Source organism: Aplysia californica, unplaced genomic scaffold, assembly GCF_000002075.1.
Source record: "Aplysia californica isolate F4 #8 unplaced genomic scaffold, AplCal3.0 scaffold01218, whole genome shotgun sequence".
In the NCBI taxonomy this organism is placed as follows: domain Eukaryota; kingdom Metazoa; phylum Mollusca; class Gastropoda; order Aplysiida; family Aplysiidae; genus Aplysia; species Aplysia californica.
Window position 1 is genome coordinate 85936 of NW_004798488.1, and position 25309 is coordinate 111244.

A 25309-nucleotide genomic window follows, 5' to 3' on the forward strand; every position below is an offset into this window, starting at 1 on the left:
TGCACAATAAATGGTCACGTATGCACTCACTTTCAATGTGAGATTTGAACTGAAATCCAGAAACTACAAATTGACCTCCCCCTCCCCCACCACGCACACACACACATACATTTGGAAATTGGCCCCAATATTGTTTGTACGCACACGTCTAGGCTTGTGTCGGGTCGGACAGGCAGCCAGCACACGTGTGACAGTGTGTTCATGTGTTGGGGGGGGGAGGGCACTAGCGGTTCCGTTGTGGAACATTAGTGGAGATACAAAAATGTTACACCAGCTATTTTTTTTCCTCTGCTACTGATCAATATTATGTTGATCAATATTACATAGATCTACATTATGAATTGCATGCTGGAGTGTGGAATCAAAGGTTGCCATATGCTAGGCTCTACACAGCAACATAGCTTGTTTTACAAACATTACCTTATAGTTGATAGACGACACAGGTGGGCGTTTGAATGAATTGGCCCTTTTGCACAACATGCATTTGATATAGTGTATTTTCTTGAAATTTTCCAGCATTACTTCCATATTGTATTAAAGAAACGAAAATGCCACCCATTTGAAACAAAACTACTTTTGATTGAGAAAGTCAAATACACTTCACATTACTTGCTCTGTGACTGTAATTATCTACAGAAACCTCATTTTTGCTATAACGAACACTCGGATTCAACAAAATTGAAGGTCGGGCCTGACGACTTTGTTGAATCCGAGTTCCACTGTATCACTGAACAGAACAATTAAACCACACAAGAAATCTGATCACTCGCCCATGCTTTTGGAAGAGTAACACTTAAAAATTCAAAATAATAATATCATTTCAATATGTTATGGAATACCAGAAGAAACAAACCAAAGCAAAGGCAAACATGCTTAATAAAACACTCCTCTTTATTAACTCCTACACATGAAAATCCATGATGATTTCAAATAAGGCAAAACTGCCAAACCTAATCTCACAGGTCGAGGGGAGTATCTAACCTTTTTAGTAAAACGTTCTGCACTGAAGTAATCGACAGACAATTTCACAATTTCAAAACAGCAATTCATGAACAGTAGGAAAGAAATAGTTATAAGAAATAACCATGAGAATAGCCAGAGGAATTTTGACAAAAGGTTCATATTTGTGTGCTTATCAAATAAGTAGGCAATCAAACAACACTATTCGTAGCTTCTTCTTTTTCAAAATGAAAAAAAAATTAAGTGCAGTAAAATGTTCTTTGTTTATTATCAAAACTCAGAAAATGTTTTTGCATCACACAATTTGACAAAGGGATGGATAGTCAGCAGTGACTAAAATCACAGATACCCACAGCGTTATACAGTAATACTTTTTCTATTGTACAAGCACATTTGTTTCTTTTCCAGAAAAGGGAAATGGCAATTAGAGCAACAGTAAATCTCAAGATACAGTTTTCATTACAGTACAGTTTATAGTTCTCTTGTCCAAAAAAACACCCAGTTTTATGAGGACACTCGATCAAAAAGTAGACAACAAATTCCAACTTCTCCGCCGATCTGTTAGAACCTTCCTACTCTTCTCTGTTTCTCAGTTCAGCCTCAATTTCCATCACTTTTACACTCAAATTTTTAATAATATATATTATGTTCTCACAAAATATTTTTCATGACCAAATCTTCCCCCAAGAGGTTCTTTTGACTAGACTATTCACTTGGCATACAAGTCGGAGTGAAACTTGTGAATGCATAACAAGAATACTTAAATTCATATTTGTTTGAATGCAACACCCACAAAGTTCATTAATACTAATAGGTCAATACATGATGAGAGGCATTGGTGTATTTAGTCAACTGTTCACAGAAACCAATTTTTTCTAGCATTTTAGAGTTGTTATTAGTTTTATATTATAACTCATTATTGAATTTCAAGCAGACTTTTGCCTTAAGGTCATCTATTAAAACACCCATGTGCACAATGAAAAAAAATATATGCTGAAATGCAAGTTTCTCTGGATGTATTTACTATTGTAATTTGCATGCTCAATCCTTTTAAATGCATTCTTCATCGTGCAAACTTACCAATGAGATAGTAAAAAAAACCTTCACAAAGGTCTTGCCTTTTCAAAAAGGTTAAGCAACACAGCATGACGTTTGGCTAAACAGACTTAGGTGCAATACACTTCCATCATTCATCCCCTATCTTTTCCTAAAATGAAAGTGACCGACTATATTTTTTAGCTTCCCCTGCTCACTTAGAGGCGCAGATATTGGGCCAGTCACTACATGGGTGATATAAGAGGGAAAAACCCAAAACGAGAGAAGTAATAAAAATAATAACCAGATTATGAAGAGATTCATGTCAGAGTATGCTTTATGTTAAAGCATACTTGTAAATCCTCTGAAGCATTGAGCTTCTAGGGAGTGACTTTGAAGTAGGCCTAAATGTGTGGTAAATGTTTTATGTCCCTCCAGTATAATTTTGATTTGAAGCTGGGCTGCTTCCACCCTGCCTGTCATGGCCAACCTCAGGCTGCTTAGGAAACATCACAGCAGAAAGATGAAGATAATAAAAGATTTTTTGAAGTGGGAATCAAACTCACATCTTCTTTGCAAGGCAGACAGCCACAGACATAAGTAGGCAGATAAAAGAGATTGCTACTTATTATTCCAAAATTCACGCCGACCAACCTGCAGAGTGGCAGGAAAATGTATTTAAACCCATAATTCAGACAATAACTTTCGTTCCCACACCAAATAACCATATAAATACAATAAGTACAGTACATCCCAAAATTGCATACAGCTATAAAGTCAGCAAAGAACATAAAAAAACTCGGAAGAAATAAAGTAATTTTTATTTCATGGTTTCAATTTTCTTGCCATATTACGAACAGTAATTATAAACAGGATTTCTTAGCAAAAAAGCAGCAATGGGAAATTAAACACTCATATTTTCAGATTTTGTTTGCTGTACCAGGAGAGCACATAAGCAACAATTTGAAAGTTGCAAATATAGTAAAAAGATAAGTAACAGACAACAGACTTAAACATTATAAAAAAAGAAAAACAATACAATTCAGAAAAACAGTGTGGTATCTGATAAATACCACAACATTCTTGAATAGCTCATATTTTGATTCCCATATTTTTTCTACTGAAGTGAACCCACGTCACTCAGATGCAATAGAAATGCCCTTTCTGAATTTACATAACTCTTTAAGCCTGTCCTCTGAGCCTACAGGACCTGTGCACCTAAGCATCAACAGCTTAACATACATCGACATATATATATATATATATATATGCTAAGATGAGTGTTCAATGCACAGAAGGGCAAAGGTTGTCATACTCAGGAGTGTGCTCTCAGTCAGTCGGGATAAGCTTCCTCATTTAAAATCAAGCTGTAAAGGAGATCATCACATCACCAGATTCATTTGAGGCTTTTGGCATGGCACATGAATACTCAAAACTACCCTGTACAATTTACATCTTTTAAAAAATATTCAAATCTTTTTTATTTTTCTTTGACTGGTGTTGTCTTGTCTCCGAAAAAGACTAAAATACATAATTGTTATTCCTCAAGGTTTTTCCCTTCACTGTGAGCTGAATTCAAATCACTCTTTTTTTTCATTCACACCACTTTCCATCTCAAGTATTCTAGTATTACTAGTAACTAGAATCTTAATCATTTAATGAGAGGCTGGAATTCTCAAAGCAGTTTTAAAATATTTTCTTCAGAAATGGCACTGTGATACATGACAATTATCAGAGGCGTTTGTAGTAGCTATTACATGTCATATAAAGACATGAGAGTGGTGAAAGGTACTCATCAATAAATGTAAAAAGAACAATGGCAAGACAAAAGAAAAAAATTGTTCGCAGTCACTGTACTTGAACATATTATACATAATATGCCATTCCAAATAAGCATGGTACTATCTCTCATCATAATCACTACCTTTTACTATTTAAATATCCTGTTCCTTATTTTGAGTATGTAAATCATTCTGCAAGTTCAACATTACAAAAATAGTCCCTTATATAGAAAAACAGATAACTCAAACTCATTTGGAGCTTGTCACATGTTTAATTAAAATTAAATAGAGCTGAGATTCCAGATACACTGGTGTAATGTAAATGGCAACCAAAGTCTTACAATATTCCAATGCAGCGCAACTTTCTGACTGCTCCCCTGTTCTTGCTTCAACACATAATTAGTAAGATATCATTCTCTCTCCAGCTGCAAATTATACACTTCTGTTCCCATGTCCCACCCAAACCTTGGCATCAACTAGTAGGCTAGTAGTACCCAGGGCTATTTTCAGTGGAGTGACATGACCAACTTTCGAGAACCACATCTTCTGTCTTCCATATCCAACTTTTTTCTGTTAATGAATGTTACTGTAAGTGACTTGTGGCTATGAAGAACTACATGGGAACAGTTTGCCCCACCTAGTTCTCTCTTTCACTCTGCTGTTGTTTTTTTCCTGCAAATAACATTGCATCTACTCAGCCCTATCAGCTTATCCTAGGTCAGTGAGTAGCTTCTCTACATCTGTCCAAGCCTGACCACTGACTGAGAAGTTTTGTAGAAAGAGGAGTTCAACTTAAATACAGGCATTTTGTCTCCTGTACTGAATTACCATCACAGAATGATAAACGGAGTCAGTGTTACCCATGTTTTGGCTCCCCTTGAATATGATAACATACACACTCAAAATTGGGATACGACCCCCAAGTATGAGTAATTTGTGTTTTCAAGTTAGGCATGCCCCACTGTATTAGCTTTCAAGAATGTACCTGAATGCCAGCATAAATATGAGCTAGTTCACAAAGTAAAAGCAAGTTCCTTAAATGCATTACAAACCTTATACCATAGCATGATCTTTCCAACTTATTTTTCCCCCTCAGTGTTTCATATGAAAAGGAAAAATGTGATTAATATAAGTAAGCTATTCATTCATCCAATGAATCCTATACTCAATTTTAACTCTTTATCTCTGAGTACTAAATTTTAACTCTTTATCTCCGAGGAAGGTAAACCCACTATGCCAGGGCCTTCTTTTGGTGCAAAATCCAAAATTGACATATATTATGTCAGTAAATTGGTCATTAAATCAAAACAAATAAACCTATTTTCATACTTCTTCATCTAAATATTGAACTCCTGGTAAAAGACACCTGTTTTCTTGCCAAAAAGTCATTTGATGTCAAAGTTGTCTTAAAGGAATGTGCCCAAGCTACTGCCAGCGGCTCACCACTTCCAACCGCGAGCTGCTGTGGGAGCGGCTTGCTGTAGATAAGGAGTTAAAGTAAGCAAGTCAGCTGACCAATATTAAACCCTTGTAGTACAAAGTATTCAGAAGTCATTATCCACAAAGAATTTCAACTAATCACAAAAAAGTTAAACCCCATTCACTCCATCGCTATGAGCACTACTGCAAAATAGTCACAGCATCTGAAAACTCGAGGTGATGTCTTTAGCTTCCAGATATAAAGAAAGAGACAAAATCCTATCAGAAGGCTGTAACAATAATAGCTATAATCAGTGAACATTGATAAAAAATAAAGTTTTTTTTGTTTGATGATAACTGAAAATGACATCTCGTCTATTTATGTAAGTTTAGTTAAGTGATGGAACTTTTTATAAACCACAATACATTTTCTAATAGGACAATTTGTATTTGTAATCATAACATCCAAAATTACAAGCACTTGGTGAACACAAATAAACAATAGCAATCTATTTAAAAAAAAAAAAATTCATTATACTGTATTGTTCACAGACAAAAAATACTATTATGAGTCCTCTGTTCAGTGCGAAAAAAAAGAAACAATCATGGGTTTCATTGAGTGTAGAGATAAAAACATGACAATCAGTGTTGTCTAACAAAACCCAATTCATCTCAAAGAGGTAAACCAATTTATAGCCACCCCCACTGAGTAGATTAGATACAGAAAGTACACACACGTTGAGGAAGGTTTTTGTTTAAAAAACTGCACTGAACTATAAACAAGTAAGAACCAAGTACACTCACTTTCAAATCCACCTAGAGTCCCAGCAACATTAACAATTTAAAGAATAAGCAAATTTTCAGCAATAAACCCTTTAATCATTTGCTTGATAATTTCTCGAAACAAAGGAATTCAATGCAATTCTTGTGCCCACTATCTTGCATCAAACCTATAAATTAGGGTGAAAATCAGTGCTATGCTACATCCACAGCAAACACGCACACACACATTTTTTATCTTTTACAAGTATCTAAAGAATCAAGCAGAAGAACTGCAGGGAAAAAGGAATGTAAAAGCAAAATAAAACGACTATTTTACAAGTGCTGTGGATCATAACAGCTCAGAAACTATGTGAATCTTTTTTATAAAGTTGTGCTCCTTTCATTTCAAAACTTGTTATGCATTAGAGCATTTCCATAAAAATAACAAAACTACAGATTCCAAGGGTATAATATACTAATTATATGTGTAAAAGACAACCCGGAGCACATATTCTTAAAAGGTCCTGTTGATAGCATGTGAATCATACACAAGACAGTCTTGCGGCACTAGTTTGATTCAAATAAATACAGGCATTTACAATATTATATGGTAAAAACAACAGGAAAGGCAATCTCATATATTAAGTTACCAACTACAGAGGAACTAGTTGACCTAGATAAATGAGTATTTTTAAAGGGAGCTCGAAAGGCTTTGATAAAAGATAACGCCCCTCTATGCAATTATTTTTTCTCTATCAAGAGCCATTGTTGTGCAAGAGGCAGGACCAATCAATAATCATCTGTCCGCTAAAGGAGGGGATGGAAAGGTTACAAAAACTTTGAAAACAAACCAGGTTCAGGAGCAAATTAAAACATTATTTGAACCACGACCTGACTCAGCACAATTAAAAGTTTACCAACTGAGGCTTTGTACAACACAAAACTTAACTACTTTGAAAAATCATTGTTGAGGACAAAAGGGTGGGCTGTGGCAGAGACATTTTCAGGGATGGGGGTATACGTTTAAAAACACTGTTAAGAATACTTCTTTTTACAAAAGCAGTATCAAGACTTGAAACCTGCTTCTGACAGCTAAGAGCAATAGCAGCAAAACGATGCTAATTTCACAACTTATAATATGGCTTTCAACAACTGTTACAAAACCCCTAAATGTCCATCATATCAGAACAATTAAAGGAAAAGAGCTTATAAATTATCTCCTTTTTACCATATGCTTCACATCCACAATTCTTGAGTAATGCCAAAAATTAACATCGTTTTCAGATTCCTTTACGGACAATAATTTTCTTTTTTTTAAAATAATTTTCTTTCTTTTTTTTTTTAAAGAAGATTTTTTCCATGATATAATTAATCTTAGCTTAAAAAAGACATGCTGAATTGAGACCTGAACATTTTCAGATAAAACAGCCGTATTATCCTTCATGAGGTGGATTTTACAAAAAAAAAGAAGTTAAGAATGAGCACCTTCACTACATATTGTACTCTACAAGTTAAAATCAACAACAAGTAAAATATTTTTGCGTCTCATAAATCACATCTGCAAATAACATGATCATAATTCTATGAGAGGTGTAACAATGGAATATAAACATCATCCACCACATTAGTCATCATTGTCAGGAACACAACAAAAAACAAATGGAATACTATGGAACATATTGTAAATTACAATGTTATTCTTTTCAAGTTCAATTTCCATGTAAAGATTAGAAAGAAAGAGTCTCACAAACAGATTTGATCTTGAATCTTCAGAGGAACAAACACTGTAAATAAACAACCCCGACTAACACAATCTGTTAAGAGGAAAAATATGGAACACTGAAATTTAAAAAAAAAAAGCCCCTTAACTACCCGTGTCAATAGAAAGTTGGCTCTGAAACTACCATCACACAGCTAGTAACTTTCAAATGGTGGTACATTTCATACCTTGGGTTGCTCTGGGTAGGGGAGAAAAACATATCAAGTTTACCGAAAGACATTTCTCAATTAATGCTTTGACCCATCCCCTGTGCGAAGTTTGCGCCGCAAGATGACATCCTTGGGAATCTTTCTGAGATCGTACGCTTGGCCAACCAAATACATAAAATCAATGAAAAGAGTGGTAATATTCAAATGCCAACCAAATTCACTGGTCGAGTAGTCATGGGGGAAAACATGGTGGTAATTGTGAAAGCCTTCTCCAGAGGCACAGAGAGCCACTGCAAAGTTCTCAGCCGGGTTGATGCGCTCGTCATAAGGTCGATTCCCCCACATGTGGGCGGCACTGTTGACCAGCCATGTGGCGTTCAGCACCAGGGTGTAGCGCAGAAGTGTGCAAATATAGAACGCATTGAAGAGACTCTCACCCCAGAATACTGCCGGGACGCAGGTTGGCAGAATAAAACAGAAGACGAGTACCAACTTCATGTAATGCCTGTAATAGAAAGAGACAACAGGATATATGTTCACAATGAAGTGTACACATATAAGACACCGATGTTAAAAACATGAGAAAAAAAGTCAGGGGCGACACAACAGGTCTGAAAGAGCTGGACATATTTTTTTTTTTAATTTAATAGGAAACCAGCAGGAGATAACTATCCAAGAAGGACTCCCATACAAGAATTGAGAACGATGGGATTTGAACATGTGTACTGTTCTCTTATTCACGATCTTTTTAATTTATTTTATCATTGTCAACAGAAAGATATTCCTAAACCATCAATTCTTCTATTCCTTTGTACGTCTATACATCTCTCTCTCTTGCCCTTTTTAACTCCCAGTGGAGCACAGGATATCAACAACATTACTCCAGCGAAGCCTGTCCTGAGCATCCTTTTCTATCTGTTTCCATGATGTCCCCGCTTTTTCAATTTCCGCTTGTACCGCTCGCCTCCATGTCATCTTTGGTCTTCCCTTCTTACGCTTTCCTTGTGGGTTCCACGTTAAAGCCTGCCTGATGATGCTTGTCGGGGGTCTCCTCAGGGTGTGTCCAATCCATTTCCATTTCTTCACCTGAATATCTTCCTTTACTGGCCTTTGGCTTGTTCTTTCCCACAGTTGAGCATTAGTGACTCGATCGTACCACTTGATCCCCACTATCCTTCATAGGCATCCATTTACGAAGCTCTGCAGTTTCTTTGCTGCTGATGCTGTGAGCCTCCATGTCTCTGAACCATACAGTAGAACAGTCTTCACGTTTGTTTTGAAGATCCTCAGCTTGGTGTTCAATCCCAGTTCCATAGACATCCATATATTCCTGAGAATGATGAATGCTGCTCTTGCCTTTTGGATTCTGACCTTGATGTCTTCGTCTGTTCCCCTTGCCTTGTTGATGACACTTCCCAGGTAGGTGAAGGATTCAACATCCGCCAATGATGCCCCTTGCAGTGTGATAGGAACGTCGGCTGCATTCATTCGTAGAACTTTCGTTTTATCCGTGTGAATATGGAGTCCAACACTACGGGAGAAGGTCCTGAGGCGATCTGTTTTCTGTTGCATCTGGTCTCGACTGTGAGAAAGAAGTGCCAAGTCGTCGGCAAAGTCCAAGTCTTCCAGCTGACTGGAAAGGGTCCACTGAATGCCACCGCGTTGTCCCAATGTTGTCTGTCTCATTATCCAATCTACTGCTAATAAAAAGAGAAAAGGCGATAGCAGGCATCCCTGTCTCACTCCTGTATTCACTACAAACGAGTCTGTCCGCTGCCCTCCAAGTAAGACACTGCAACTCATTCCCTCATACATCTTCTTGATCAATCTCACGAACTTGTCAGGTGTTCCGTAGTGGCGCATGAGCTTCCATATTGAGTCCCTATCTAGGCTGTCAAAAGCTTTCTCGTAGTCAACAAAGTTAACGTACGGGGAAGAGTTCCACTCGGTGGACTGCTCCACTATTATCCTCAAAGTTGCAATCTGATCTGTACATGATCTCTTTTTACGAAATCCTGCCTGCTCCTCTCTTAGTTTTGCATCCACGGCTTCCTTCAGTCTTTCTAGTATGGTACAACTTAAAATCTTCCCAGGAATGGACAGGAGCATGATTCCTCTGTAGTTTTTACACTCATGCAGGTCTCCTTTCTTGGGTAGTTTCACGAGCAATCCCTCTCTCCAATCCTGTGGAAATTCTTTGCTGTCCCATATCTTGCCAATAATTCCATGAAGAATCCCTGCCGCAGTGTCGATATCCGCCTTGAGAACTTCTGGGGGAATTTCATCTGGGCCGGCTGCCTTGCCTGCTTTCTGGTGTCTTATTGCCTCCTTGATCTCCTCTAAACTGGGCTTTTCTTCACTCACCCCCAGACCAATCTCTGCTGGTGGAATGTCAAACTGTTTTTCTGGCCTTGGTCTGTTCAGTAGCTCTTTGAAATGCTCCTTCCAGAGTTCTTTCTGTTCGTCTGGATTTGTGAGAAGCTTTCCCTCTTTATCCTTCACTGGCACATCTGCGTTCTTGTATCTGCCTGCAAGTTTCTTGGTGGTTTCATACAGTCCTCTCATGTTTCCTGCCCCTGCTGCTTCCTCTGCCCCGCGCGCTATGTCATGTACATAGTTTCTTTTGTCTACGTCTATACATAGAGAGACAAAAAGAAATGATGACATTCATACAATCATCTTGCACTTAAAGAGATGTTAATGACTAAATTCGCAGAAGTGCAGGGAAAAGACTACACAAAATCAAGGCACATAGCAAGGTAGCGATAAGAATAATGGGTCATAAACTATCACACTACTTGACTTGGGGTTTGAAAGAGTTATCCAGGTTATAACCTTACAGTCTTATCAAAATACAACAACTTGACTCTTCATCTGAACTAGAACACAAAAAAACCCCCAACCCTAACCTCTTATCTCAAAAGTCAGCCCATGATTTTTAGGGAGATAAAAATGATATTGAGATTTCAAACGAGCCACTTCTTATCTCAAAGCTTCATATTTATAGGTGTAACTCCAGGAATCACAATCCTGGAAAAGATAGAAGAAGAGTGACTATCACTATGACATGACTTTTCAATTTAAAGCGTATGGCGTGACCCTGCTGCAGTTACATGATCTCCACACATGTCATGTGTTTAGGAAATATCTTGACACTTTCCAAAAACCTCATCACCCTGACTGAAAGTCATATTTGGTTCTCTACAGTAGTTTTTATTTATTTTATTTTTGGGGGGGTTATGTGTTCCATGGCACTCGCAACTGCATAAGGTCATATGAGAGTGCGGGATACATTAAACATTTTCAATTAGTAGAAAATTTTGAATTTTGCTCGGGTAGTGGCCGAAGCCTACTCTTGATTTTAGACCACTGAGGGATCTTTAATGTGCGCAACTTGCACATGGGACTTTTGAGATTTTTCGCCCATGTCCAAGAAGGCTAGGTGTGTAGGTCTTTCCTACCTGAAGATCAGGGGTGTGACTGAAAGACAGCAGTGAGAAGGAGCCAAGGAGTAGCAGTAGAAAGGCTGCAGAAAGCAGAAGCCCAGAGGAGGGGGCATAGGAGGTGAGGGGGTGGGGCAGAAAGTGGAGATGAAAGCAGACGACAGAACATTGCAAGAGAGCAGGAAAGGTGGTGAAAGGAGACAATTTTAGAGAAAAAAATTTTTGCGGTCGCTACCCGAATTCGAACCCGGGACCTTTGATTGAGAGGCGAACACCTCAAACTCTAGGCCACGAGAGCCCCCCTACTGTAGTTAAGTATTTCAAGGATTTATTTTAAAAATATAAATATAATATAACAAAAATGGGGTCAAATTCTGCACAGAGAAAACTATACCAGGTATTCAACCATCAGACTAGGCATGAAGTAACAGAAACAGACAAATAAAGTCATACGTTATCGATCCTTTTCTCATGCCGATAACTCTTGATTATTACAGAGCCACACACGCGAAAAAATAAATTTAAAAAACCCAAAAGACAAGTTCCTGTAGAAACATATGGCCCCACTGCAAGTAAGAACAAGACTTACAAGTACCCTTACATTTGAACTTCACTCCAAAGCTTGTTTTAATCCATTTTCTTTTTAAAAAAAATATACAATACTTGTACAATAGTTTGTATCTTTTTCAAGACAACCAAATAAGAATTATTTTCCAAGCCGAAACAATTCTTCTCGAGTACATCCATAAACCATTCCTGCTCACTTGTTTGAACAAAGGGTATCCCTAAATCATCAATGCCAGACAGTATCATTTTGGAAATTTTCATGTTCCCACCATACTGAGAGTCACAAACTATCCCATTTGCAATCTTTCATAAACTGAAAATCAAAACAGCAGCACTCCCCTGAGAACCAAAACAGGAACTGAGGTCAACTCATTGAATCACTTTTCTCTGTAAGTTTGAATATTTGTGCAAAGAAAGGAAACTTTTCTTTAAAAGCTCTCTCCATGCACTTGAGTAACACAGCTTGACAAAAGAGTGATGGAAGCTCCAGTTCTGACCGCGCTTCTTCCCTCACAGTTGCGTGACCCCCGCCGCGACGCTCGCGACGAGTCTCACAAGCCCTGCGTGACCAACTTTGGAATTTTTTTTTTGCTCTACAAATCACGCATGGATCGCGAGACCCGCCTCGTACCCTTGTTTGGCCAAGCCTGAGCTACTTAGACTTCATTTCGTATCTCTGGGGCTTGTAGTTTTTAAGTTATTGAAGGTGAAGGACAGTGACCGGAACTCGCGCTTTGTTTTTTCCTATACAGCTGATAGTAATCCGACAGTCGCTGATAGTAATCCGACAGTCGCGTCGTAGTAACGGTCGAAGAAGTCGCATGAACAAGAATCACATAATTTCGCCGTTTTCTATACTTCCGTACGTTTTACTAGTTCTAGTGTCTCAGAATATGATGTGTCTAATAGTTAGGATCCTGGATATGTACCCGAACACGGCCCGAGTCGTAGTTCTAGGGCTAGATCTAGCACTAGTACCGGTGTTGTTTTTCGCGCAACGAAATCACAACGTCGTGCCGTACATCTGTCTCATGTAATTCAGTGTATGGGTCTGAATCAATGCACAGTTCAGCTTTTATATTTTCACCAAACATTCTACTTGTCACGTCTCTGGAAATTGTTCGGAAAATCAAATTCATGCCAATTTTTAAAAAATCATACAAATTAAAGTATTACACTTAGACAACTTTAGTTTTTTTGTATTAGATTAAGCTTGAATGTTACTTTACTGTGTCAAAAAATAATTACAATAGGGTAATTCTGAGAGTTGTGGTGATTTATTGAAATACCCCCAAAAACGCCAGTCTTCAACGCTTGTGACTGGTGAAAGGGCCCAGTCGCAAGTGAGTTAACACTTTGAATGCAGATATGTTCATTTCACAAGACAAATTTTAAACCATTAAAACTTACCTGTCCTGAAAAGCTACGACGGGATCATTTTTCAAGTCTGACAAATCAATCATTTTTCCTTTTTCCTTGACATCAGGGTGTTTCTTTACACACAACCAGCCAATGTGGGAAAAGACAAACCCACGTTTGGCATTATGGGGGTCTGCATCCGTTTCTGAGAATTTGTGGTGGGCCCTGTGGTCACGTGACCATTCCAAAATGGAATTCTGAAAATAGAACACACATATAGCTAAATTCTCACTGGCAATTTAATTTGAGTAAAAACTTAAGATGGCCAATTTGAATTAAGAATGAAAATAAGGAGGGATTCAGACACTTTCTTTGATTTCGCAAAGCATAGACTATAATTGCAGAGCTTTGGACTTGGAAGCAAATGAAAATACTGACATAAAATTATCTGACACACAGAAAGGAAACTCCAGACTGATTGAAAGAAAAATATGTATCTACAAAATACAGATTTCTAAGTTTTCAGACCCACATTACAAATCTTACAGTCTTAAAGACGTAACAAACCAAATATTCAGAAAATGCCTTTTTTGGGGCAGAAAGCTAAACATTCAAAGGTACCTCAGTTTCTTTAACACTAAGAAGGCGAGGTTTTACTAAATTATGCAATGAGGCTTAAAAGAAGAAAAGTTTAATTTAAGACTGTGTTAAATAATTTCCTGCGAAAGGAAAAAACTAAATTTAAAACCATGAATACTGCTCTTTGTACCTACGGTGTACTTTGTATGCATAATACTCAAAGGGTACGTCAACACATGCATGCCAAGTCCAAAATTCAAGGAGCAAATCAAGGACAAGCCTAAACAAAGGAACAATTGAAAGAGGAAGAGAGAGAAGAAAAAACGTGTGCATGAGTTTGCAAAACAAAACAAAAGAGAGAGAGAGAGAGATAGAGAGAGAGAGAGAGAGAGAGAGAGAGAGAGAGAGAGAGAGAGAGAGAGACAGAGAGAGAGATGGGCAACAGGCAGACAAATAGACAGAGAGGAAGAAAGGGACTACCTCTTAGATTTTCGGCTTGTATGAAAAACAAGTTTTGTGCCACATCTCAAGACTGTTTGAATATGGTTCACAAAAACTTTGAGACTTCATAAGTAATCACTTTACCCTCAAGAGCCCAGGAGCAAGGAAAAAGCAAGATATATTTCTATGCAAAAATACGTTTAATGGCTTTTTCAGCCAGACGCCAAAAAGTTACGTATACCCTTCCTGCAACCATAAGAACAAACCAAAAAAAGGACTTTAGAATAAAGTTATATTAAAATTAATCTCTCTCCCTCCCTCCCTCCTTCTTACATACATAAAATTCTAAATGTGTGGGAAAAGAACTCATACTGATACCACCTACACACCATACACATTCACAGTAAAGTCTATTTAAATAAACCCAGCAAATTCATACCTCGAATGAAATGCTGTTGCACATGCCTAAAAAGATTCTCAAAGGCAACCTTGCTTTGTACGATCTGTGTGCCCATAGTCTGTGTGCCCCAGCCGTCACTCCCTGGGCAGCCAGCCAAAATATGAGCACAGCTAATTCAAATGAAAAATCAGTTAAAAGAATGTTATTGGGGAAAAAGTAATAATGCAGTGACTCAAAATCACATTCACTATAATACTATTCCAATCCATCACTTAATACACCTTGTCTAATAGTCTTTAAAATTAATTAAAAGTTAGATATATGATTAAAAAAATAGCACATATAAAGGTAAGCGTTGCATCCTAGAAGAATACAAATTAATTTAACAAAATTATTGAAAAACTGTCTAATAACTTCAGCTTCACATGGCCACATGCAACATCAGTTTCAGTGGAAAGTTTTAGAAAATATATTAAGAGTCTAGATAAGACAGAAGACCAATATAATAAGCATGAGACAAGAAGGAAACCTTGAAGCAGCAAACACATATTTACACTCCATTTGATATTGAAAAGGTATCATTAACTACAGGTGAAATGTGCGAAGCCTTTTCTTTACTGAGATTACATTACATATTGAGTCCAAGATTCACATCCATCAAGGAGCCTGCAGTGAGTACATGCTTTGTATACTGCTAATTTGGTGTTAGATATCACTTTTTCATTTTCCCATCGTCAGTGAATGAGTGTTACAAAGGATGCACCTGCTCTTCCAGCATCCCTTTTCAGTTCTTTGTTAGCATGGCTATGCGCCTATCTTACAACTTGAAGAACTGGGTGTCTTCAGAGGCAGTGGCAGAACCAACATGGTACAGGGGATGTAAAGACCTGTCATTAACCAAATGAACACAGGAACGATCAGCAGATGGACTCTGAGGTGGATATTGGAGAAGGGAGTGGAGCACGTATGGCAACGCCCAGAGTGCTATGATGTTGTTCCCAGGATCAAGCAATCAAGTTCTTTGTTCAAGGAGAGATTGTTTTAACTGTGGAACCAAGCTAAGTGAATCCTTGTAGCATGAAGAGAAACACACACACATAAGGCATTCCAGGACGAGACATCACTTTCGTACATTCCACACGAACAGCTTGGAAACTTTCACTGAACTGTCACTTATGAACTCACGTACTACACATAACAACAACACACCTTAACAATTTGATCTTAAGGTTAGTCGCCACATCCTCACCATTCAGCTCCACATCATTATGTGTCACTGATGGAGACATTTCCACACCTTAAACAAGTATCTCATTTCTCTTGCTACTAACTGTTAGGCTGTACTCAGGATGCGTTTTGAAAATATTGTCTATGAGACATTGTCGCCCTTATTCCAAGTTGGCAACAACTGCAGCAGTATCTGCAAAAGGCATATAATATCACACATACAAGTATATTATTATACACTTGCATATCAGACGTTTTGTTTTCAGTTAGGAGAGATTGGATTGAACAGTCCTCTATCACACCTGGTGTGCAAACAGATCCTTCAGTACTGGAATGACCAAAAAATATCCTCAACAGGGTCGGAGCCAGCAAGCACATATGTACTTGTTTCAAGCCCCTACAGATACTGACAGGCTTGGAGAAATCACTGTTGATCTGGACGATACTTTCTTTGCATGTCAGTATCGAAAAACCTAATCCCACTAAAGAGTTCGTGAGGGCAAGATCTCTTAAAAAGACCACCCTGATTCACAAGACTGAATGCTTTCGTCAGGTCTACAAAAGCAACACAGAGGGGTTGTCCTTGTTCTCTGCATCTCTCTTGCAACAACTGTATGAGGGAGAGGATCATATCAACAGTCAAGCATTCTAGTCTGAAGTTGCAGTGAGGTAGAGGATTGGATTTAAATTAGCAATTTTCTGCTGCCTATTCAGGGAGACAAACGGATAACTTTCCAAAGATGCTTAAGACAGAAATCCCTCTGCAGAGGTTACAGTTGCTCCCGTGTTCTACATTTTAATAAAGAGCAAGGGTGCCGATATTTTTTTATTTCTGGTTCTAGGAGAATCCTGATGACCTCCGCTGGTTCCCATCATGCCTGGGGCTTTCCTTATTTGGCAGACGGTCTATTGTTTCTTTTAGCTTATTAATTTGTTGCAATTGATTCAGTTCTGGCATGCATTTCAGAATCTTCATTGTTCTTTTTTTCATAAAGCCAACAATAGTATTCCACCCATCTATTTATCTGTTTAGCTTCATCCTTCGTTATGTGTTCTTGGCTAGAGCAGTCTTCTTGGGCATTGATTCTCTCCGCCCTCTTAAATCAACCTTAGACCCCCCCCAGTAGTTTCTGGAGTCAGACGTGCAATGGATTCTCAACACATGTACATCCAATAACTGTTTGAGTGTTCAGAGTTCATCATCTAGTGCTAACTTCAGTAATAGTTTTTATGCTTCTGTAGATGTTTTTTTCTGCTTGAAGCAATCTTGTTTTTTTCCTCTCCTTCAGGGCAGAGGTTTTTCTTTGGCTTGTTTTAGTATAGACTTTTTTTCAGAACTGTCCACATCTGCTGTCCACTTCCCTCAGGTGTGGCTGGAAATGCTTCCAATAGGTTTATGTTGAAGGTAACCACTTTCTCCAGATTCCTTGTCTTGTTGGCATCAGTTACTGGCTTCCCTGACGGCTTCATTCAATATTTCCAAGCATCATTTTTGGTAGTACTGCAGGAGTCCCACTAAGCATTTGACTAGAAAGTGAACAGTATCACAATATGCACTGTGAAAGGAGCAGCTGATGAGAACATCTTTTATAATTTCTCTTCTTGTAATAAATAGATGCCATAATTTTTGTCTGTGGTGCCTCCTGACACCTTGTGGCATGATGGGCTTTGCCCAGAAGTAAGTGTTTGTAATACTCAGGTCATTTACGGTGCACAATTCAAGAGGGCACTGGCCACTTTGGCGCCTTTTCTTTGGTGCTTTAACCTCTATCGAAAATGGGATTATATGAAATTTAGAAAGATAAACCATTTTTACATCATATGTTTCAAGGAATTTGCTCAAAAAGACCCTTTTTTAATAATTATTTTTTAGGACACATCGTTACTGAATTACGCCGAATTCCTAGACAAACTGAGGGAATCTTTACTCAATCAGATGGACACTTTCTTTCCACGGAAACCACCACATATTATATAATAAAAGAAAGATAATTTTATTGCCGTTTTGGGAAAACCCAGTGCGCATGAATATTTAAACACCACAAATAGTTACAAGAGTTGCGCGCATCTTCTTGTTAAACTTCTGAAAAAGTTTTTTCATTAGTGCCGTTTAACCTTCTTCGGTTCCATTTCCTGCCATTCAAACCGAATGTGAACTGTCCCTAATTGAATTTAAGTTCTTTGTTCTGCTCTTTTTTCCAGTTTACAGTTAGTAAACTGCACGTTTTCTGTTTCAAAGTGATTGAGCACTATTGTTTACTTAATTTTAATTTGTTCCTAAAGTAAACAAAACTTTAAAACCCATTTTTTCAAAACTTCACATTCAGACCCCTGTGCACTTTAAAATGCCATTAATTTTTTTAAAATGCTATATATTTGTTCGGCTCAAACAAAGTGCAAAAAGCTCAGGAAAGATGTATCTTTAAAAAAATGCAAAAAGTCAATTTTGAACATTTGCACCATATGAAGAGTTTTGTAAGAGCCACACACTTCTTGCTCACTATTCTCTCTATTATAGGCCCCTGATTATACTTTTATATAGTCCTTCTATCTCTCCTCTTTTCAAATACTTTGCAAGTAGGGCCTTGTTCAAAGCCAAATGCTGTCATATCTTTAAGCTGATGCATCTCATTCAGGACCTCCAAAATCGTCAAATAGATACAAACTTCACTTAAAACGACTAAGACTTGCTGCCACGATGCCACAAACATTACTGTCCCTTACAACTTCAAATTGGAAAAAAAGCAACATAAGTTCAGAAATCCATGGCATGGTCATGGAATAATAAAAAAGAAAAGAAAAAGACAAAACTTGATAAAAAAAACAACAACACTTACTCCATATAAATGTTTGATACATGGTCTTTGGTAGGAGGAAAAGAGCATAGAATGCACCGATATGTAGTAAAATGAAGAGAATAACATTGCGCCAAACAATGACAGTCGGAGGCCTCTTCTGTGCATGTGCAGGATCTGGTGGTATCATCTCCACTTGGTCCAAGCCAAGTATATCACCTTCATAGTCTTGAGTTTCTGTTTTATTCCTCGGTGGCATTGTTTTGGTTTATCTGTATCTGTTTCTGAGAAGAAAAAAAATAGATACACGAAATCAATTACAGGCCTAGGTGTAAGATTAAGTTGTTCATACGACTGACCAAGCCTAGAATTAACTAGCACCTTTATATGTCTTACATTTTTCATTCAAAACTATATCAATTTATGCTTTCCACAATGCAACTTCGTTTATTAAAAGCTGTCTGATGTTAAAAGAAGATAGATCCTTGGACAGACTACCTACTGTTCATTATTAGATATTACCTTAACTACACCTTTACCCTTTTAAAGTTTTAGTAAGAGTTTTACGGCACTTGCTACACAATAACGTAAGTGCTGAAGATTAGAGGTGTTACACGTAAGAGAGTAACAAAAATTAAAAAGAAGGAGAGATAAAATGATAGTTGTTTGATAGGACAGAATTTAAGGAGCAAACCACGCCAGAGCACCCGCCAACAACCGACCTACCTTTATTTTCACTTAAGACCACTTAGAAATGTATAAAAACTTTCTTCAGTCGAACCTGCCATGACGGGCATCTCTGTAAGACGGCCACTTTCCATTTCCCCCTTTTCTATATAATTTAACTGTAAAACGGTCACCTGTCCAACGTGGCCGCGGCCCCTTTATTTTATGAACCCAGAGCCAACCTTACCTGCCTCAGGCAACCAGGCGTGGTCCCATTACATTAATCATTTAATGCTCAGTCATAAATTCTAAATCAGCCTCTGACACTGAGGACGGGCGGTCATAATCTGTTCACCTGTCATTATTGTTAGTACTACCTCCAATGAATGTTTACGTAAGTTGACCAATGGGTAGCAACACATTTTCCACAGCTGGTGAGGGAAGCATGTGTCCGTCATACTATATAAGCCCCGCCCACAACTCATACAAATTGTACGTGAAGTGACTGGTCACTGTTTTGTTTACCTAATCTGTAACAAAGTAACAATGGACGTTAACGTGTGAACTTGTGACAGAAGCGTCGCTCGTTCTCTGCTCCGAGTGGTGGCGACCCAGTGTTTGTTTTACAACGACACTCGGTCTTCATCGTCCTACATTTTTAATTTATCCTTGCACAAAATCAGCAACAAAAAATAACCGGAAAAAAAAGAACAAAGAAAGCAACAACAGAAAAAAACCCTTCTTACACTCCCCCCCCTTCAAAAGAAAACAAAAAACAATTTTGAATTCGCCTTTACTGCAGTCCTACGCCTGAATCAGCCCCAGTTTGGACTTCAGAAGGGAATGGTTTACTTTCTTCATTTTGATCAGTCCTGCCTAAGACGGCCACCTGTGTTATGCTGCCACTTTTCTCCATGACAATGGGAGGCCATTTTACACAGGTTCGACTCTATACTTTTTTCCAAACTATGGGGAATTTTATTGGGGGTGGGGGGTTAAAATTTTTATAACAATAGAACAGAGGGTTACAAACAATTTTGAGTATTAAAAAAAAACTGGTAAAATATAATGGCTCTCAATGGCGTAATTATCATACCAAACAGGGTAGAAATTCTGAATTTCTACCCAGTTTTGTAATTCTGGTAGACTGTCTAGATGTGTGTCATTACACTCTGCTGTTAATGTTACTGTTACAGAGAAACTTAATTTCAACTAGATCTAGATTTTTAAAAAGGCCGGGGCTATTCCGCGGCTGTTCGGACTCAAGTCTGAATTCGAGTCCGAATAGTCCTTCCGTGGCTATTCGTACTCAAACTCCAAAGCGTGTGCGCAATCATAAAAGTGTACCGAATATGAAGCAGACAAGCAATTCGACCTTGGCCTTCCTTGGTTTCTACGATCTCAAGGAACTTGTACAACAAATGGATGCCTACTGTAGTGACCCAGTGCGGGCTGTGGTCTTTTCTTTAAAAAGGGTAATATATTATATAATAGTAGGGCCGGGTAGTGGGCAACGGTATGGGAGGGAATATATAGATTCTAGATCTTGATTATCATGCAAAAAAAAAGGTGAAGGTGGTGGGGCGGGCCCGGGGAAGTAAGATGGAGAGAGAAGTAAGAGAAAGAGAGAGGAAAAGTGAGAGAGACAGAGAGAGTGAGAGAGAGAGACAGAGAGAGAGAGACAGACAGAGTGAGAGAGAGAGAGGCCTGAGGGGGGAGGGGAGGGGGAGGCTGTCTTATAAGGACCGATTATGAATTTTATGTTTTGATCCCTTTATAGTCGTGAAACGCAGTATACCCTACCAGTAGGTTAAAGCCCGAATAGCAGCAGCGGGAGAATATTCGGACTCGAGTGTAGATCTAGACCTCGCTTACGGTACAACCGGTGATTGCGCACACGCACTGGAATTTGCGTCCGAATAGCCACTTCGTTTCTAGAGATCAGGTTTCTAGATTAGATCTAGATATTTAGAATGTATTTTTAAACCCTGAGACTTCACTCACATAAAGTAACCCCTGGTGAAAGTGGCAAGCAGCAACATTTGGAGACAGAAAGGTGAAGAGCAGTGCGGGCCTGACATAAAAAATATGGTGGGGGGTTTCAGGGGGGCATTTTACCACAATTTAATGTTTTGCAGTTGTTAGGTTTGATATCTTAGCTTGCCACAAATCAAACGAATAGATCTAGATTAGATCTAGATCTAGATTCTAGAATCCAGATCTAGATTAGATCTAGATATCTAGATCTAGGCCTGCTTGATCTAGAATCTAGATCTAGATATCTAGCTCTGACCCTTTTGAAATAAACCCGCGACAGTGAGTCTCTGTTCAAGTTCAAGGGACAAAACGGGGAAGTGTAGATCTAGGCCTAGGCCTAAATCTAGATCTAGACCTAATAATATCTAATCTAGATCTAGATTCTAGATCTAATCTAGATTCTATCTAGCAGCCTAGGCTAGGACCTAGAGTGGTCGGCTTGCTAGCCAAGACAAGAGACAAGAAACGGACAGGCTTTATATGAACGATTGAGATTTCGCATGGTAACGAGTTACAGTAGCCTAGGCCTAACGAGGCAATAAAAATATTCAACATTACATCTAGAGTCTAGATGATCTACATCTAGAATCTAGATCTAGATTCTAGATATCTAAATAATGCATGCATCTTCAACATATAGACTCTAGATCATCTAGACTCTAGATCTTTACTAAACAGATTACAGTTTTTCCTTGTGTGCCCTTCAGTAGCTCGATTCCAAGATCTTTCCTGCTGCTAGCCTAGCACTGAATATTGATTGGCGGAACAGAATAGAAAAGAAAAGAAAAGAATGAATAAAAAGACGCACGGAACACAAACAAACGAGCGCTTCGTTCGTTGGAAACGCTGACTGGCTGTTGAAATCTACACTCATTAAAATATAAAAAACAACACAAATTATTCATATTACAATCACATAGATCTAGATCTAGATCTAGAAATCTAGCTACACTTATCACCTACCTTCTCTCTAGTCTAATAAAAAAAATTGTCGCCAGTGGTAACTAAACGCAATGCAGCTAAAGTATCCAATAGATCTAGCGGCACTCTCTCTCTCTCTCTCTCCCTCTGTCTGTCATAGGCCTACACAACAAGCAGTGCTAAACACAGACTTCCACACCGGGCTCACACATCAGCTGTTTTGAATGTGCCTACAAGCTTAGGCTTACCCAAGTGGCGTGATGGTCGTCTATCGTATGACGTGGGGAGAAAATCGAAAGGATCAAAAAGTATACAGGAAACTATCGGTGGCTGGAAATCGAAGGGAAATATAGGTATATGGGACACAGATATGAAATATTCGTTTGAGCTTGTTTCTATTACTCTAGTATTTATTAGACCTAGTTATAAACAAAATAATAATAATTCGAAATGTTATTAAAAATCCCTTCGATATGATATATTTCATGCAGAGTGAGCGTGTGGGCTATTTTCACCAGTCAGAGAGGGAAATAGCCTACACTCGTACGAAATGACGAAATGTCGACCAAGAAACAAATGAAAATGTGCCGTGGAAAATAACTCAGATCTATTTGACAATTAAATAACCCGGCCTTATAATTCTTACTAGGCCCTATTTGCAATAACTTTTGTTTGGTTTTGGCTTGTTAACTTGGAGAATTAAAGGGGTAACAATCTGTTGAAAAAAAGAAGAAACATAGATAGAATCTCTATAAATTATTATTTGGCTTATAATATAATTCTATGCGCTACTTTTATATAATAAATAAAAAAGAGGATATTTGACGACCTACGTTTAAGTAACTCGCTACACAACAATAGTACATAGTCCAGTCTATGATCCTTATTTTACTTCATGTTAATTCGGTTATTGCGTTGTAAGAATTTTAAAATAATTTATTATTTGACAATTGTACTCTAAATAGACATCTTGCTTCAGTTGGCTACCCGATAAAGACACGCATAACAAACAACTAAGCGCACGTGCACACGCGCTCACACAGACACGTCGTACTATGAGCTCGTGCGCGCGCGCGCAACCACACATACACACACACGCACACACACGCACACACACACATACACACACACACACACACACACACACACACACACGAACACGTACACATACATACTCACACACGTACACACACACACACGCACACACACATATACACCCCCCCACACACACACCTATTTTGTAGGAGACCTAGACCCACTTCCCGTCAGTTAACTTAATAAAGACGTAGCGGACACGATTATGTCCGAGAGTAGACCAACAACCATCAGACACAAATCAGAAACACAAGCAGTATTAAAAAATAGATAACTCACCATGATTCTTTGTTTTTACATAAAGAAAATAAGAATTGAAAAATCTGAATACATATGTCCTACAGAAGACCAAAAACCAGGTTATAGCACATTTCGAACGATCATACACAGATCAGAAACATATATTTTTAGGTTTCTCAGTACGTGTGTTGCTCTCTGTATTTTTTTGGTTTAAGATTTGAAAAAAACAACCCAACATGAATTGACAAATATATATGAATTAAGAAGTAATCCTTTTAGCGCACAAAAATAGCGCTCGTGTGTGCGTGCTTGGGTATGTGTATGCGAATGTGTGTGTGAGTGTGTGTGTGTGTGAGTGAGTGTTTGCGTGTGTGAATGTGTATGCGAGTGTATTAATTACTTTTATACGAATTGAAAAACCAAACAAAACCAAAAACTGCCACCAAGTAATCACACCCCCCCCCCTCCAACTTACCTCCCCACAAACTTCTCCCACGTTCTCTACCTCAGACGGCGAGTGAGTCTATCACGGCGGCGCCCAGCCATCTGTCAATTTATCACGGCTGGACACCCACTGACCATTGCAATCGGTAACAAGATGAGCCTGCTACTACACAGACAGGTGCCCTCTGTTACGTTCCTCCTACCTCCCGCATCTGAAGGATAGGTAGATATATAGAGCTGGACACAGGCTACGCACAGTTCCGAGTGATTGCTGGTGCAGTTGCAGTAGCTATATTATCATAGATAGATGCTGCTGTGTTTGCTGATGAGGTTGTAGTCGTTAAAGTGAGTGCGGAGGTTTTTATTCGTTTTTATGTTTTCGTAAACGTTTTACGGCACTTGCAACACCATTAGGTCATACAAGTGCAGAAGATTAGAGGTGTAACAAGAGAGTAACAAAAAGAAAAAAAAAACGTGGAGCGTATATAGTAAAGAAGGAGCAAACAACACCAGAGACACCCAGAGTGATTGTTGGTGTAGTTGTGGTAGCTGTACCTGAAGATGCTGTTGTTTGAAGGACGTTGTAGTGAGTGCGGTAATTTTAGTTTAGTTTGATAAAAGTTTTACGACGTTTGCTACTAACTGCATAAGGTCATATGAGCGTGCAGGACAGAAGTTGTAGTTTGTTTGTTACTGGTGTGTCAGTTTTGTTGCTGTAGCTGAAGCGAGGGGCACGACTACAGGCCATAGGACTTTGAACACGTCACTTTGAGACCCCCCCCTCTCTCTCTCTCTCTCTCTATCTATCTCTCTCTCTCTCTCTCTCTCACACACACACACACGCACGCACACACACACACACATACACACGCACGCACACATACACACACACACACACACACCCACACACACCCATACGCCCACAGACACACACATGCACTAGAAAACAGAAAACAAGATACACGAAAGACTAAAGAAACAGCATTAGCAGACATCATCAGAGGGCCGACCAACCACCCTCAAAGGTAACATCTAACAACGGACAAAACAGACAAAATTGTTTGTTTAGTATAGGGTTTTACGGCGCTCGCAACTGCATAAGGTCATATGAGCGTGCGGGACACACCTAATACTTTTTCGTTGGTAGGAAATTTTGAATTTTGCCCGGGTGGCGGCCGAAGCCTACTCTTATCGATTTTAGACCACCAA

The 25309-nt window shown here is 38.6% G+C and overlaps 1 protein-coding gene across 3 annotated transcripts; it reads right to left on the minus strand.

The window, feature by feature from the left end:
- Positions 1 to 870: 870 nt before the first annotated feature.
- LOC101850384 (acyl-CoA desaturase) lies at positions 871 to 22646 on the minus strand. 3 transcript variants are annotated; one of them, XM_035973427.1, is made up of 5 exons: positions 22570 to 22646; positions 18740 to 18981; positions 14715 to 14845; positions 13307 to 13512; positions 871 to 8391 (listed from the first exon to the last, which is right to left on the minus strand). In XM_035973427.1, the coding sequence occupies exons 2-5, from the start codon at positions 18954 to 18956 to the stop codon at positions 7965 to 7967; spliced, it is 981 nt and encodes a 326-aa protein (XP_035829320.1). In that variant the 5' UTR covers positions 18957 to 18981; positions 22570 to 22646; the 3' UTR covers positions 871 to 7964. The 3 variants fall into 3 exon arrangements, with proteins under 3 accessions (XP_035829320.1, XP_005112310.1, XP_005112311.1); XM_005112253.3 differs by lacking the exon at positions 22570 to 22646 and adding an exon at positions 22364 to 22563; XM_005112254.3 differs by lacking the exon at positions 22570 to 22646 and adding an exon at positions 22084 to 22167.
- Positions 22647 to 25309: the final 2663 nt, after the last annotated feature.